This window comes from Sus scrofa, chromosome 7 (genome assembly GCF_054392235.1).
Source record: "Sus scrofa isolate SSC_HxYL_T2T_F1_AM1 chromosome 7, Sscrofa_HxYL_maternal_Yorkshire_Landrace_v2.0, whole genome shotgun sequence".
In the NCBI taxonomy this organism is placed as follows: domain Eukaryota; kingdom Metazoa; phylum Chordata; class Mammalia; order Artiodactyla; family Suidae; genus Sus; species Sus scrofa.
This window is the reverse complement of record NC_139389.1, coordinates 24,212,630-24,229,902: the sequence shown is the minus strand read 5'-3', so window position 1 is coordinate 24,229,902 and position 17,273 is coordinate 24,212,630. Positions and strand designations below refer to the sequence as shown.

Sequence of the window (17,273 nt, the reverse complement as noted above, 5' to 3'; positions counted from 1 at the left end):
TAGTTCGCAGACATCAAATGACATTCTTTAACAAGTGACTAGGTATATAGGAGTTTCTCTGACAAATCATTCTTGTCTCATACTTCCCCAGATCATGGCACAGGGTCTTCTTGTCCTGTGTCCTGTTTCTCATGTTCTTTCTAATGCTCTTAGACCAAGGGGACACTTGGCTAATAATGCACCCATAAGGGCACTGTTTGTGGAAATGTATTAAAAAGAGTTCTATTCTGGTGGCACACACTAAAATTCTAATGGTGTTAAGAAGTGAATAAAGTAATAATATAAACCCATTCGTTCAAGCTAGTCATCACGGCAACTATTCATCAGTGGATTTCCTATGACAGTGTCCCTTAAGAAATATTCCACCACTTTCTGCAACATTGGCCATGTCTAAGAGGGCAGCACGCTGCCACTGGGCATTCAGAGTGAGACACTCTAAATCTTAGACCACTGAGCATCTATCCATGGAAAATCACGACTTGCAGACAAGTGTACTCTGATGTTCATTGCAGCACTATTGTCAATAGCCAAGACATGGAAACAACCTAAATGCCCCTCAACAGAGGAGTGGATCCGGAAGATGTGGTACATATACACAATGGAATGTTACTCGGCCATTAAGGAACGAAATACTGGCATTTTTAGCAACATGGACGGACCTAGAAATTATCATGCTAAGTGAAGTCAGTCAGACAATCAGACACCAACATCAAATGCTTTCACTGACATGTGGAATCTGAAAAAAGGACACAATGAACTTCTTTGCAGAGCAGATACTGACTCGCAGACTTTGAAAAACGTATGGTTTCCAAAGGAGACAGTTCAGGGGGTGGGAGGATGCACTGGGGTCACAGGATGGAAATCCTATAAAATTGGATTGTGATGATCATTGTACAACAATAAATGTAATAAATTCAAAAAATAAATAAATAAATAAATAAAAGAAAAAATAAATAAATAAACCTTAGACCAACCAGGAGTCTCATGAGACTATCAGCCTCAACTTATGGAGACGCTACTTCTTCTTGAAAAACTCATTGTGGGTCTTGTTTTTAAAAAAAGTATACAGGGTTTGAATATTTACCTAAAAACCTTAAAATGTATTCTTAAATATTAAAATAAATTAAATAGGTGGGCAAAATATGTGCATAATTTTCTTAACATTTCTGTTAAAGAGCATAAGCATGAACCTTCTGAATCAGTAAGAGAAAATTAGTGATGTAATAACGAACCACAACATGTAAACATTTGGCGCATGATGGAAACAGCCAGGAATGCCTTCTGAAACAGTGCAAGAATCATTATGAGAAAGAAACAATTGATATTTCTAGAATGGAAAGCAACTGATTACTTCAACGAACACAAGTAGCTCTCTGATGCTCAGAATCTATATCATTAAAAGGTAAAAGTACCTTAGTTACAAAAATAAACTTAGTTCTAGGATTCATACTCAACCTAAAACTTCATCAAAAAATTAGTTATGTTTTTAAGCAAATAAAGGATTTTATTGTTACTTGATACTGAATTAATATGATGAGAAATCAACAGTGTTGTGTAGTGAAGACATTACCAGGTAAGAAAAACAAGAATCATTTGAACTTTTCTGGCGTACAATCAAAATCTAAGCAAACTATTGGTTGGAGAATGGCATGTTCTTCCAAAGAAGAACCAACTGTGACCTATATCTAATTTTTTTTTTTTTTGTCTTTTTGCCATTCTTGGGCTGCTCCGGCAGCATATGGAGGTTCCCAGGCTAGGGGTCAAATCGGAGCTGTAGCCACAGGTCTACACCAGAGCCACAGCAACGCGGGATCTGAGCCACGTCTGCAACCTACACCACAGCTCACGGCAATGCCGGATCCTTAACCCACTGAGCAAGGCCAGGGATGGAACCTGCAACTTCATGGTTCCTAGTCAGATTTGTTAACCAATTTAGCCACGACGGGAACTCCAACCCATATCTAATTTTTAATTTTTTAAAAAAAAGATCATCTGGAGATCCCGTTGTGGCTCAGTGGGTTAAGGACCCAATGTCTCTATGAGGATAAAGGTTTGATCCCTGGCCTCACTCAGCATAAGGACCCAGAATTGCCAGAAGCTGAGCCATAGGTTGCAGATGCATCTGGTACTGCTGTGGCTGGGCACAGGACCTAGCTGCAGCTCCAATTCAACCCCAGCCTGGGAAATTCCATATGCTGCAGGTGCAGCCATTTGAAAAAAAAAAAATCATCTGATGCTTGGTCCAGTTCTTGAGACAAATAGACTTTGGTATATACAGTTTGGAAAAAATTCTAAATAATTTTACAATTTGCCTGATTGGTGGCTGGTTGCCAAATGGGATTTTTAATTTTACACACACACACACACACACACACACACACACAGAGAGCAATACAAATGAAAATTTTGTGATGTGAAATAATATCTCTAATCATTTTCATTAAAGACATCCTTTGTCTAACCTAGTCTTAAACACAGAGGCATTGGTAATTTTTAGTTTGGAGGGAAAAACCCAGCAAGATTTGTGTCAAAAGCTTAGTTAAGAGACAGTTAAGAGCTATTCTGACTGCGTCTTCATCTTGAAGGCCTGTAAAGACAACTAATTTCAAAATTGTGAGTGTTTTCCAGACTCTGAAATATTGGGACTTCCTAAGGGAATACACCAAAAAATTTAAGGATAAAGAATGTTGAGGGTAGTGGCAGGGAAAAGCCACAGAAACACGCCGTTTGTACAAGACTGCTTCACATTTCCAAGTCATATATGTTCAGTATATTCCAGCATGAAGAATACTGTCATTATCCACTGAGAAGCTCTGCCGAAGGAAGTTTCATATTACATGCAAAGGTGGGAGTATACTCTATTCTATCCTTGATAGGTTGCATGAACAATCTCAAGATTGACTTTGCAAGGAAGTTAGCCAAAATCTTTTCTTCTTCTCCCAACCAAGCATGTCTTGCCTGAAGAATAAATGGAAAGCGGCAAAATCTTTTAACCTCTAGCTCTAAAGATACTACAAATGCAAACATGTATTTGAGATTGTCTTTAAGGAAGAAATCAAAAAGGCTTACCCATGATTTTGTTCTCATGAGAGGTGTCCTCAGGTCTGCATGGCAAAACTACCTGCAAGGCAGAAGTGCACCCTGCTCTAAGGGAGATGATTCAAGTAAGTGCAAATCACAATTCTGGTTCAAAAACCGTCTTCCAGAAGTTCCACTGTGGTGCAGCGGAAACAAATCCAACTAGTGACCATAAGGTTGCAGGTTCAACCCCTGGCCTTGCCAGTGGGTTAAGGATCCGGTATTGTCATGAGCTGTGGTGGAGGTCGCAGATTCAGCTCGGATCAGGCATTGGTGTGGCTGTGGTATAGCCTAGCAGCTACAGCTCCGATTCGACTCCTAGCCTGGGAACTTCCCTGTGCAGTGGGTGCCGCCCTAAAAAGCAAAAACAAACAAACAAAAATAGTCTTACAGCTATCATAAAACCAATTGACTACTCAAATTGTGAGACTCAGGATTCCAATGACTTGGAAGAGTCCCAGAGACCACTAGGGCCTGAGTCGGGGAGAGGGTGGGGGAAAAAAGGTTAGACACAGTGGAGTGAGAAAGAAAGCACACTAAGAGACATAACACAAACATCTAATCGGTGATCCTGGATTAGATCCTGTCTTTAGGAGATACTCTCAGGAGCACTTAGGCGTAAGTGTGCATTAGACTCTGCAATGTTTCAGAAAAGTATTTAAAACATATGTTAATACGACATTATTATAGACAGAAAATTTTACTCCCATGGTAAAAATCATTTTTGGCCACATTGGTGGCATGGGGAAGTTACCGGGCCAGGGAGGAAACCCGCATCACAGCAGCAACCCGAGCTGCTGCAGTGACAAGGCCAGATTCCCATGGTAAAGTATTATCATTGTGAAATCTGTAGTAAATCCAGGTACTACTTTTTCCTCTAAGTGTTATTATTTTAGTTGTCGAATTGTAATTGGAATATGATGGACTTATATTTGGAAACTTCGTGTGCTTCAACTCACTTAATGCTGTCATAGCATGTGATACCCCTGACCTTCCAGTCCCATGTTTGTAAGACAGAGAATACAGTATGTGACGCTGAGGCCAATAAAAGAGCATAAAACACCTGAATCTGGCCTGGAAGCCAGAGCTAGTGTCTGTGATTATCTGATGACACATCTGTGCCTGCACTGCTGAGACACACTCAGAAGAGGTAACTGAGCATGGGTTTAGGGAATATGCTGCACAGGAATGGGTATGAGGGGACTGGAGCCATCTGTCTGGATGGGGAACAGAAACTTCCTGGGGTAGAGAAGAAGCTGGTCCTTCACAGCATTTAGTCTCCATTCTTCGCTGAGAACAAGCTGGATTCCTTCTTAGTTCTTCAGTAAAGTTGCCTGTGACCCACGCTCATGTGTGCAGTGTGAGTGTCAAAGTACCAAAGAGTGGTTCAAGGTTCAGAGATGGCAGTGGTAGGATTTCAGACCTTCTAGTTTACCCTGGGCATTGCTGGTCACGACAAAGGGCCTCAGAACCAAAACTCTACTGTCATTACCTTGATTTTGCCACACAGAGGTCATTTAAACTTCGGCAAGCCATGTGTCTTCTTCCCTTCAGATTTTATTGTTGTTGGTGAAAAGCCAAAGTTAGGCAATTTATTTTCTCTCTTTTCTGTTCTCTTTTTTGGGGCAGGGGGTGTTCTTTTTGGTCTTTTTAGGGCTGCGCCCTCAGCCTATGGAAGTCCAAGGCTAGCAAACTGGAGCTGCACTGCCAGCCTGCGCCACAGCCACAGCAACACCAGATCTGAGCCACGTCTGCGACCTACACCACAGCTCATGCCAATGCCGGATCACTGAACCAACTGAGCGAGGCCAGGGAGCAAACCTGCATCTTCATGGATACTAGTCAGGTTCCTTACCACTGAGCCACAATGGGAACTCCCTTTATTTTTTCTGAAATACAGTTATGTACAATATTAGATGTCAACAGGTGTACAATACTGTGATTCACAATTTTAAGTTATCCTCCATTTCTAGTTATAAAATATTGCTTATATTCTCTGTGTTGTAAAATATATACTTGTAGCTTATTTTACACACAATAGTTTGTACCTCTCAGTCTCCTACCACCATGTTGCCATGCCCACTTGCCGCCTCTCACTAGTTTGTTCTCTACATTTGTGAATCTGCTTCTTTTTTGTTAGAGTCACTAGGTTGTTATATTTTTTAGAGTCCACATATAAGTGATGAATGCAATATTTGTCTTTCTCTGTTTGACTTTTTCACTCAGCATAATTGCCTCCAAGTCCATCCATGTTCCTACAAATGGCAAAATCTGATTTCTTTTTAAGGCTAAGTAAAAACACACATTGGGGGTGTGTGTGTGTGTGTGTGTCCCCTATATCATATCTCCTTTATCCATTTATCTGTTGGTGGACACTTGGGTTGTTTCTGCATCTTGGCAATTGTAAATAATGCTGCTATGAACACTGGGGTGCATATATCTTTTCAGATTAGTGTTTCTTCTTTTCAGATCTATATCCAGGAGTGGAATTATTGGGTCATATGGTACTTCTAGTTTTAGCTTTTTGAGAACCTATATCCTGTTTTCCATAGTGGCTCTACCAAGTTAAACTCCCACCAACAGTGCAGGAAGGTTCCCTTTTCTCTACCTCCTCACCAATGTTTGTTATTTGTCTTGTTTTTGATGATAGCCATTCTGACAGGCACGAGGAGATATCTCATTGTTGTTTGTGATAAAATTGCATAAGATTCACTTAAGTAGTTCGAAAAGTACAAAACAATAAACTCAAAATCTGTGTTAATCTTTGAGGGGATTTTGTTAACTGAACTTTGTTTTCAATTACAAATTAATTAGAAGATCATGGTAATGGAGCTAGGATTCAATATATATGTATGCTATAACTATAGCATTCCAAAAAAATAGTCTACATTTTTTTTAATTCATATGGTTTTTAAGCAAAAAAGAAAGAAAAGAGACAAGAAATGTCAAAGTTTGGGTTTTATTTTGGGGTTTGTTTGTTTGTTTGTTTGTCTTTTGGGGGCTGCACTCACAACGCATTGAAGTTCCTAGGCTAGGGGTCCAATCGGAGCTGCAGCTGCCAGCCTACACCACAGCCACAGCAACGTGGCATCCAAGCCATGTCTGTGACCTATACCACTGCTCACGCAACACTGGATCCTTAACCAACTGATCAGGGCCAGCGATCAAACCCGCTTTCTCAAGGATACTCATCAGGTTCAGTACCAGTGAGCCACAGTGGGAACTCCCACAGTTTTCTTGAATTAGATAGTGAGAGGCCAGGGTATTACATGAAGTGTTGCAAACAATAAGATTTCCATAAGTACACGGTGGTTCAAAGAACTAAACTATTGGGTTTGCTTTTAAAAGTTTTATTTTGCTCTGTGATGGTTCACTCTGTGCGGCACTAATTATTTACTAACAGTCCTTACATGTACATGATTCTTGGTTCTTCCTTTCTTAGACAATAGGTTAAGGACAAATGAATGTATGCCATATTACTGTTTATGTTGAGGTGGAGATAAAGAATGACAGACACACAAAGGCAAAGACATCAGAATCAATGTAATTGCAAACCACACCAGAAACTGAGGGGAAGTTTGGGGATGTGTTTTTCATTTTAAAAATTTAGGGAATGGGAGTTCCCGTCGTGGCACAGCAGAAATGAATCTGACTGGGAACCACGAGGTTGCGATTTAAATCCCTGGCTTTGCTCAGTGGGTTGAGGATCAGGCATTGCCATGCGCTGTGGTGTAGGTTGCAGATACAGCTCCTATTGGACCCCTAGCCTGGAACTTCTATATGCCCCACGTGCAGACCTAAAAAGCAAAGCAAAGAAAAAAAAAAAAAAACAAACAAACAAAGAAAGAAATGAAAAAAAAATTTAGGGAATGGGATTTGATAAGGTTTTTTTATTTGTTTGTTTTTTGCCTTTTAGGGCCACACCCGCAGCATATGCAGGTTCCCAGGCTAGGGGTCAAATCAGAGCTATAGCCAACAGCCTACACCACAGCCACAGCAACATGGGATCCAACTGCATCTGCGACCTATACCACAGCTCATGGCAATGCTGAATCCTTAACCCACTGAGCAAGCCAGGGATCGAACCCACAACTCCATGGTTCCTAGTCAGATTCCTTCCCACTGCGCCATGATGGGAACTCTGGGAATGGGATTTGAATCAATCATGTGAAATCGTTACAGGCCTCAAAACTACAGCTGGCACTTGGATTACCATACAATATGGATTCCAGTTTAAAATGTTATGTGCATGCTACACTTATTTCAGATAGAGATAGCAGCAATAATATAGGTAACAAAACTATTACTTTAATAAAAGTACATTTCTTTACTCGGAAAATATATAAGTTGATTTTCGTAATGTACTTACCACTAATATTTAAGTCAGATCAAGCTCAAAAAGAAAAAAACTAACATTTTTCAAACAGCTTTGTCATAATTTTTCCAGTATATTTTCACGTAATTCTTTCAAGTACACATCAGATTTATCAAATTGCTTTCAGAGCCTAGTACTTGGTTGCTTCCGATATTCTTTTTAGAAACTTAGGTTATGCCAGGGCCCCAAGTACTTACCTGACCTAGTCTATGGATGACCGTTACTTCACAAGCTATATATTATAACTACAAGTTATTTCCATCTCCTTTACACTACTCACTATATTGGAGGGAAAAACGAAATATGAGGTGCTTACTTCTGCTACATTTTTTCAGAGACCACTGATTCATGAAACTTATTTTCTTACTATTGATAAAGGTATAGTAAAGAACATAGACCAAAATTTCTCTCAAAATTAACTACTTTCAAAAAAAGGATGAATTGGAGAAAAGATTTAAGGTATTTCACTATAGTTAATCAAAACAAGACAAATTTTATGACAAATTCTGCCCAAAAAGCAAGAAATTAAAAGACACAGTATAGGTTATTTACAATTAAGAATATCATCTCTCCATAAGAATTAGACCTGCTCAGAGCTCCCACTGTGACTCAGCAGGTTAATGATCCGGTATTCCCGCTGCTGTGGCATAGGTTGCAGCTGCAGCTCAGATTTGATCCCTGGCCCAGGAACTTAAAATGCCACAGGTGTGGCCAAAAGAGAAACATATATAACACCTGCCCTTTTATCAATTTTTAGAATAAATCCATATCTCATTTTCGATTAAGAAAGGCATACCTTTGTTTTTTTAGGTTTGCACCACTGAAAAAAATCTAATATTGAGTTTGATCTTGATTTTACATGGTTGTTTTCTCCACTCTAGGGAGGTTGTCATGTGGGCAGTCTGTGTTGAATTCATATCTAATGCCACAAACTCTGTGATATAGTGAAAGTACATGCTCCATCAGTGCTGACAACGTAAGTGAATGAAAGAGTGGTTGATATATGGATGGGCAGATGAACCACTGGTGAAGAGATGCTCCATTATTCTATTCATGTCACAAGTACACAGGCTTACTCTCACCCCATTAATCTCTTTACTGCCCCTCTTACCTCTTTGTTTCTCAAGTGTAGATTAGAGGGTTGAGGCTGTGTGGGACAACAGTATAAAAAAGGGCAATGAACTCTCCTTGATCTTGAGAACCTCCTGATGGGGGCTGGAGATATATAAACATTCCTGGAATGAGAAACAGGGACACAACCATAAGACGGGCTCCACATGACCCAAAGACTTTCTGAAGTCCAGCTGTTGACCGCATCCTCAGCACAGCACGGGCAATCGCACCATAGGAGCTGAGAATGAGGATGAGAGGTATGAGAACAAAAACGGAGCTCGTGACCATGAGGGCCAGCTCATTAGCTGTCTTGTATCAACACAAGACAGTCGCAGCAGTGCTGGAACTTCACAGAAGAAATGGTCCGCTTGGCCATGTCCACACAGGGGTACCCAGGAGGTAAATGAGGAATGAAGTGCCAAGTTGGTGAAGCCACTTACCCAAGAAGCCACAGCCAACAGATGGCAGAAACGAGGGTGCATGAGGACAGTGTAATGCAAGGGTCTACATACAGCTGCATAACGGTCATAGGACATCACCACCAGCAGCACACATCCTGTGGATCCCAGTGCAAGGGAAAAGTAAAGTTGAGTCATGCAACCTACATAAGACATGGCTTTTCCTGGGCCCCAGAGGTTGACCAGCAACTGGGGGATGAAGCTGGTAGAGTAGCAGAGATCCAGAAAAGACAGGTTTGAGAGGAAGAAGTACATGGGAGTGTGCAGATGGGAGTCCAGGTATGATACGATAATGATGAACAGGTTGCCTGTCAATGTCATTAAGTAAAACATTGAGACAACCACAAAGAGAGTACTACTTCCACACGAGGCCAATTGGAAAAACCTAGCAGGACAAAGTAGCCTCCAGAAGTTGCATTGAGTTTTTCCATCATCATTCATTTCCTGTTACCTGGCAAAAGAATTACATACACTCAAGATAAATGGAAATACAACTGCCAAAGCAATTTCGAGAAAAAAGAACACAGCCATAAGTACAACCCTCCCAGACCTGAGATTTTACTACAGAGCTACAGTCATCAAAGCAGCATGGTACTGGTACAAAAGCAGACACATACATCCATGGAACAGAAAGGCCCAGAAATAAACCCACTCACCTATGGTCAATTAATCTCCAACAAAGGGGACAGGACTATACAATGCACAAAAGACAGTCTCTGCAGCACATCATGCTGGGAAAACTGGACAGCCACATATAAAACAAGGAAACTAGAACATTTAATCACACCACATACAACAATAAACTCAAAATGGCTTAAAGATCTAAATGTAACAACAAAACCACAAAACTCCAAAAGAGAACATAGGAAAAACACTCTTTGAGATAAATCATAGCAATATTTTTTGGATCACTCCCTATGGGAAAAGAAATAAAAACAAAAATTAAAAGGGGGGACCTAATTTATCTTAAAAGCTTTTGCACAGCAAAGGAAACCACGGACAAAACAAAAAGATACCCTACAGAAAGGAAGAAAAGTTTTGCAAATATGTGACCAACAAGGAGTTAACATACAAAATATCCACAGAGTTCAGGTACAATTCCCTATCAAAAAAAAAAAAAAAAAAAAAAAGAACAAATAACTCAGTCTTAATACGAATAGAAGACCTGAAGAGAAATGTTTACAAAGACATACAATTGGCTAACAGGCACATAAAAAGATGCTCAATTATTAGGTAAGTGCAAATCAAACCAACAATGAGATATCACATTACATCTGTCAGAATGTCTATCATCAAATAACAACATTTGTTGTTTACAAATAACAAATGTTGAGGAGGAGTTGGGGGGAAGGGAACACTTGCATGCTGTTGATGGGAATGTAAACTGGTGCAGCCACTGTGGAAAGCAGTAAGGAGGTGCAGCCAAAAAATTAAAAATATAACTACCACACAATCCAGCAATTCCACTCCCAGATAGACACCCTGAAAAAAACAAAAACACTAGTTCCAAAAAATGCACCTCAGTGTTCATAGGAGCACTATGTACCATAGCCAAGACATGGTAGCAACCCAAGGGCCCATCAACAGATGGTTGGATTAAGAAGATGTCGTATATATACATATACACAATGGAATACTACTCAGCCATTAAAAAGAATGACATACTGCCCCTTGAAGCCATGGGGATGGCCCTAAATTACATTATGCCTAGTGAACTAAGTCAGACAGAAAAAGACACACACTCCACATAAGAGTCACTTATGTGGAATCTAAAAATTAGCATTATTAATTATTCCAAAAAGAAACAGACTCACAAATACAGAAAACAAACTGGTGGTTTCCAAAAGGGAAAGCGAAGGGAGAAGAGACAAATTAGGAGTACAGGACTAACAGATATAAACTATTATGTACCAAATCGATAGGCAAAAAAGATATACTCTACAACACAGAAATTATAGCCATTACCTTATAATGGCCTATAATGGGGTTTAATCTGCAATAATAATGAATCACTCTGCTGTACACCTGAAACTAATATATTATTATAAATCAGCAATACTTCAATAGAGAAAAAATTCTCCAAGAACCACAGGGACACACAAAAAGAAACAGAAACCAGTTTGAAGAGCCTACCACTTTTCAATTCTGGGACAATTAGGCTTTAAGGGAAACTGTGATACTAATGAGATGAAAGAAATAAGAATCCACATTCGTATGAGGAATTTTAGAGAAAAAATAGATAGTAGAAAAGACAAAGTTATCTCTGTAAGCAGTATCCTAATTAATAAATATAAGAACATATGGGACACATATACACAGTGGAATATTACTGAGGCATGAAAAAGAATGGAATAATGCCACTTAAGCAACATGGATGGACCCAGAGTTTACCATACTAAGTAAAGTAAGTCAGACAGAGAAAGAAAAACACTATGTGGTATCACTTATATGTGGACTCTAATGAAAATTATGCAAAATAACTTATTTAAAAAACAGAAACAAACACACAGATTTCAAAATCATTCTTATGGTTACCATGGGGGAAACCATTGGGGGGAGACAAAAATTGGGAGGGTGGGATTCACACATAAACACCACTGTGTAAAATAGATGATTAATGAGAACCTGCTGTACATAGCACAGGAAAATTTACTCAATTGTCTGTAAAAACCTATACGGGAAAAAGAATGGATGTTTTTACATGTATGACCGAGTCACGTCGCTATATACCTTCAACTAATATAACATTGTAAATCGACTACACGCCAATAAAATTAAATTGAAAAAAATAGAATGATGGGGTTCGAAAAGCATAAACGGATGCTAAAAAATGGGGAATGAAAGTAAGATGAGAAATAGGAACATAGGTTAAAATATCTCCCCACAGAGTTCCCTGGCGGCCTAGCCGTTAAGGATTTGGTGTTGTCAATGCTGTGCCTCAGGCTCTATCCCTAGCACAGGAACTTATGCATGCTATGGGTTCAGCCAAAAATTAAAACAAATTTAATTAAATATTTTCACACTAATTACTTGCTAATTACAAAATGAAAAGCAGTAGCCTTTACATTAGAAAAACCTGGCGGACATCACCATATAGCCAAGTAATCAATGTTAACATCTCCGATGTTAAGACAAACCAACAGCATGTGACTACTGATATGATGCTATGAATAGGACATTATGTTTCAGTCATATTCCTGCCAAAAAATGCACAGCCTGACCTTAACAATGAAGAAACAATGAGACAAACTCACACGGAGACAACTTGGACAGAAGAGCTGGCCTGCACGCTTCAAAAAGGTCATATTCAAAGAAGATAAATGAACTGGTCCACATTAAAGGACGTCAAAGAGACATACTACCTAAATGTCTGCTTCTGAACTGGGAAAAAATAGCTGTTAACAACATTACTGCGACAACGGGAGAAGTATGAAGATGAACTATGGGTCAGATGATAATATTGTATCCATATTAAATTTTCTACTTTGTTAACTATACACTGGTTATGTAAAATAATCTCTCTGATCTTAGGGGAAAACACTTAAGTATTTACAATAAAAGGATGGGTTGTCTCCACATTAGTCACAAAAAGAGATGTTATAGTTAGATGAGAGGGAGATAAGGAGAGATGGGTGACAGATGGATACATAGACATCGATGATAGCTAGCTAGATGACTGACAGATAATAGAATAAATATTTCAGGCTGAATGTAAACTTCTGCTGACTCTGGTCAAAAGGCTAATGATAGTTCTTTGTACCACTTTTGCAACTTTTCTGCAAATGTAATATTTTACCAGATTAAAAATTTTTTTTAATTAAATAAAAGGTTTTCTTCTTTTTACTTTTATATTTCATCCAGATATTTTCCCCAGCTTCAGAGAAATAACTTCTTAACTGCTGAATTCTTCTCACTCACCCGAGGGTGATGTCTGGGTAAATAGTAACTTGAACATTTTCTAGCACAGCTACAAAGGAAAATTTCCATGGAACATAATCTTTTAAACAATTAGCTTTAGTGTTCTTTTCAGCATTTTCATGCCATTTCTGCTTATCTGATTATCAAAAGCACAATAATTGCAATCCAGATAATCTTACACACAGATAAAAAGATATGGTGAACAATATAAACTCATTTATGATTTCAAAATTTTGACATAGGGTAAAAAATATTGAGCTTCAATTAAATACTCTTCTAGAAAGAACTTCATCTTCCGATTTGTTTTCTCACACTCATAGCTTATTTCTAAACTGAAAATTAAATACACATAGAGATACCAAAAAAAAAGAGAGAGACAGACACAGGCACATCCATTTATGGATACCTGTGATATGAACAAAGCTGAAAACCTTAGTTCACATGAATAGATCTGTGAGGCAGATAGGGAGAACAGTGGTAGAATGCCTCCTAAAGAACATGTACATATCACTATTTTGAAAAGAGAAATTTTTAGGAACAGGAAGGTATAAACTCATTGAGAGAGCAAAGAAGCAAGGAAGGGTGTGGGATGGAGAAAACAGAGTAAACTGAATACTAGTGCTTAAAGCTGGAAGTGCATATATGTCTATCACAGGGCTGAGGAACCTGAACAAAGGGCCTGAAGTAAGTTTCATGAAGAATTCTGAATGTTTAACGAAAGCATTAAATGGCTGTTCATCATTTAATATATTGTTACTATGGATCTTACGTTTCCTTTTCTTTAAGAAAAGATACATTTCATAAATAGCTATAACTCAAGTGATTTCTTCGCCTCTTTCATAGGAAAGTTTTCCACTGTATTGTGACAAGCCATTTCCTCCAACCTCACACTCTTCCTTTCTTCTTGGCTCTCTCGCTGAATCTATAGCTTCCTTTTCCTAAAAAATTTCTCTTTTCAGATCAGTTAAATTCATGTGTCCTTTAAGAGGCATTTTACGGTGATACCACTGTGTTACAAATTTATGCTCCTTCTTGTGGACTATGAGTGCACTTCGGCTGTTTAAAGCCCAAAGAAGCAATAAATTGCTCTTCCTCTGCCCACCCCCCCCACCAAAAAAGAGGCATTTTATCAAGGTTCTCCCCCTGTACTTGACAGATCTATTCATGTGAACTAAGATTTTTAGCTTGCTTCGTATTATAAGTATCCCACCATTGAAATATCCCTCTGTCTCTCCGTGAGAGCTTTGCCTCATCCAATAATGTCTCATCACTTCTGTTTCCTCACACAGCCAATTCTTTCTCTCACACTTCCTAACAAGCTATGGGAAAAAAAAAGAAAGAAAGAAAAAAGAAATGAAAAAACAGACAAACAAACAAAAATAATAGAGCCACCTCTGGTTACCACTTTTGAGGTCTCTCACTTGCTCAAGTACCATTCTTAAAAAAGATGTTAGCACTAGATATTGAGTTTCAACAGGAAAGTTAGAAACAGTTTGTCCCCAAGCCTCTAAGACTTAAAACTCTTAATAAAATAATCAGATGTAAGTAGACAAAAGGTAGGAACTTTACAGGTAAGTTTATTTTTTACAAAGGAGTGGGAAAAAAGATCTCTACAAAGATTGTTGTCTTGTGCTGTGGAATGAAATATTGCCTTTTCTTAAAAATAAGACATCAATGGAGGTACCGTCGTGGCTCAGGGGTTAACGAATCCGACTAGGAACCATGGGGTGGCAGGTTCGACGCCTGGCCTTGCTCAGTGGGTTAAGGATTCCGCGTTACCCTGAGCTAAGGTGTAGGTCGCAGACAAAGGCTTGGATCCCACGTTGCTGTTGCTCTGGCATAGGCCGGTGGCTACAACTCTCATTTGACCCTGAGCCTGGGAACCTCCATATGCTGTGGGAGCGGCCCTAGAAAAGATAAAAAGACAAAAAAATAATAATAAGACATTATTTTTAAATGTCCTTATTTTTAAATTTCTATGGAGGAAATAGTGACGGACATGAGTTTCGCCTCCCCATCCCCATATCACTGGTCAGCTGTCTTTGTTCTCATATTAGTCTTTCAATACCCTTACCTAGGGCATGCCTAACACTCAAACAACTCCTTTCACTAAATGCCCTTTCTGTGTCCGTCCATATTCCCTCTCTTTGCCCAGCTGATGCCTCTTTATGTAGGGACCAACCTGATCTCTGGTTTTCATCTCTTTCACATCACCAACATAAAGGGATGGCTGGACAGATGCACCATAGAGTCTAGTCTACTGCATCACACTAGGAAAGCAGAGTCTGAAAATTACTATGGTTATCATGCTACACAACAGAGAATTCTGAGTCTACTAAAAGATCTGGTTTAGCAGGGAAGAGGAGCTCATTAGACCATTCAGTGTCTCAGGGGATAGACCCCTTCTCCTAGAGCAAATGGAGTTTTATGGAAACAATAATGGGACATGCTTTCCTTGACTGGGGCCATTGGGAGGGTAAATCCCAAAGTGGTAAGTAATGCCCTTCAAGGAGTTGTCCTAGTTACAACAGCGGCTCAAGAATATCTTCAACATGATACACTGTTGCCCGAAGAAAACAATGACTCCATAGACCAACCTTCACTGATGAGCATGCTCATGAAGCTGTCTTTGTAAGAAAGGGAACAGGTTGCCCTGAAATTTCTTCCCCAATTCCTCATCATGCTAAGGGCCACATTTGAGGAATAACTTGTTAGAGGTGGTCTAAGTGGGGGAATAGGGAGCATGAGACATTTGAAAAGTGGGATACATTAAAAACTAAATTGTACATTTTTACTATTAATTAGAGTTAATTGCCTCTGCCTAACATCTCTAAACGTCAAGGCCAAGTTTAGCCCTGCAAAATATTGAAAATAATCTTTGAAGACCATTCAAACTATAACTCAGAAGGTAACCACCAAAACTCTGAAAACCTAACATAACTATTTAAAATTTCCAAAACATCCTTATGAATAATTTCCCTTGAGGTCTTGCCAAGAGATTTGCCATAATATAGAAAAAATAAAATACGACTATATCCAATAACTGGCTTGTTAGTGTAACAAAAAAACAGTATATGATGAGTTTATGAATTAAGAAACATTTTAAAATTATGATATTGTTTCTAGCTAATATATGACATCGATAGAAAGAAAATCTGGGTTTGGAAATTGTATTACAATAAGATTACATTTTTTTAGTAAGTGGAGTTGACTTACAGTGTTGAACCAATTTCTGCTATATAGCAAAGTGATCCAGCCATACATATACATACATTCTTTTTCTCATATTATCTTCCATCATGTTCTGCCACAAGAGACTGGGTGTAGTTCGCTGTGCTACACAGTAGGACTTCATCACTTGCCCCTTAGAAATATAAGAGTTTGCTTCTACTAACCCCAAACTCCTAGTCCATCCCACTCCCCTCTCCCCCTTGGCAACCACAAGTCTGTTCTCCAAATCTCTGAGTCCGTTTCACTTTTGTTGATACGTTCATTTGTGCTATATTTTAGATTGCATGTACAAGTGATATCATTTTAAAAATTGTGATTTTAAGAGAGCAATTGGGTATTTTGCTTTCTGTTTAAGAGAAGTACCAGAAAACAGCCTTTATGTGTCCTTGGTCCTGATTGTTGTACAAATTCAACAAGGAAAAGACATAAACATTTTCCACAGTGCTTAGTACATAATTACTCCATACATGTGAGCTACTATTACTATCATGGTGAATTTTAACTTGAACTGATATTTTAACAAACAATTCTGCTTTAATTCTCTGTTATGCTTTATTTCAGATACTTAAAATATTACACACACATAGAAAACCTATATTCCCACAACTCAGAATCATCAACTCTTACTTTTGTCATATTTATTTCCAGCATTTTCTAGCACATAAAATATCACAGAGAAAATCAGTGTCCTTTCTATCACTCCCTGACCCAAAACCCAACCCAGAGGCAACTACTATTATGAGTTTGGCATGTATCATTCCAGCTCCGTTCAATGCATATCAAATATTATGCATGTAATAAATATTTAAATATTAATATAATTACATGGCTATATATTCAGAGTTTAAATTTTTCTATTGGGGGGGATTTAAACAGGGATCCGATACTAGCAGAAAAACCCAGCTATCAAAAGGTGGGAAATGTCTGACAACCTGGGCTAGAGCAGTTTGTATCAAGCACCAATATTCTTCATACTTTGGTCACTAGATTGTAGGAGAATATTTAGCTCCTGTTAATCCATTGGATGTTTTCTTCTGGACCCCAAAGGTTGACCAGCCACTGAGGGATGGGGCTGGTGGTGTGGCAGAGATCCAGAAAAG

At 38.8% G+C, this 17,273-nt stretch overlaps 1 protein-coding gene across 1 annotated transcript; it reads right to left on the bottom strand.

Annotated features, from left to right (window-relative positions):
- Positions 1-8,575: 8,575 nt before the first annotated feature.
- Positions 8,576-15,621, bottom strand: LOC146401376 (olfactory receptor 2J3-like). Its single transcript, XM_084970486.1, has 5 exons — positions 15,540-15,621; positions 12,943-12,991; positions 12,279-12,314; positions 9,007-9,226; positions 8,576-8,875 (listed from the first exon to the last, which is right to left on the bottom strand). The coding sequence occupies exons 1-5, from the start codon at positions 15,619-15,621 to the stop codon at positions 8,576-8,578; spliced, it is 687 nt and encodes a 228-aa protein (XP_084826612.1).
- Positions 15,622-17,273: the final 1,652 nt, after the last annotated feature.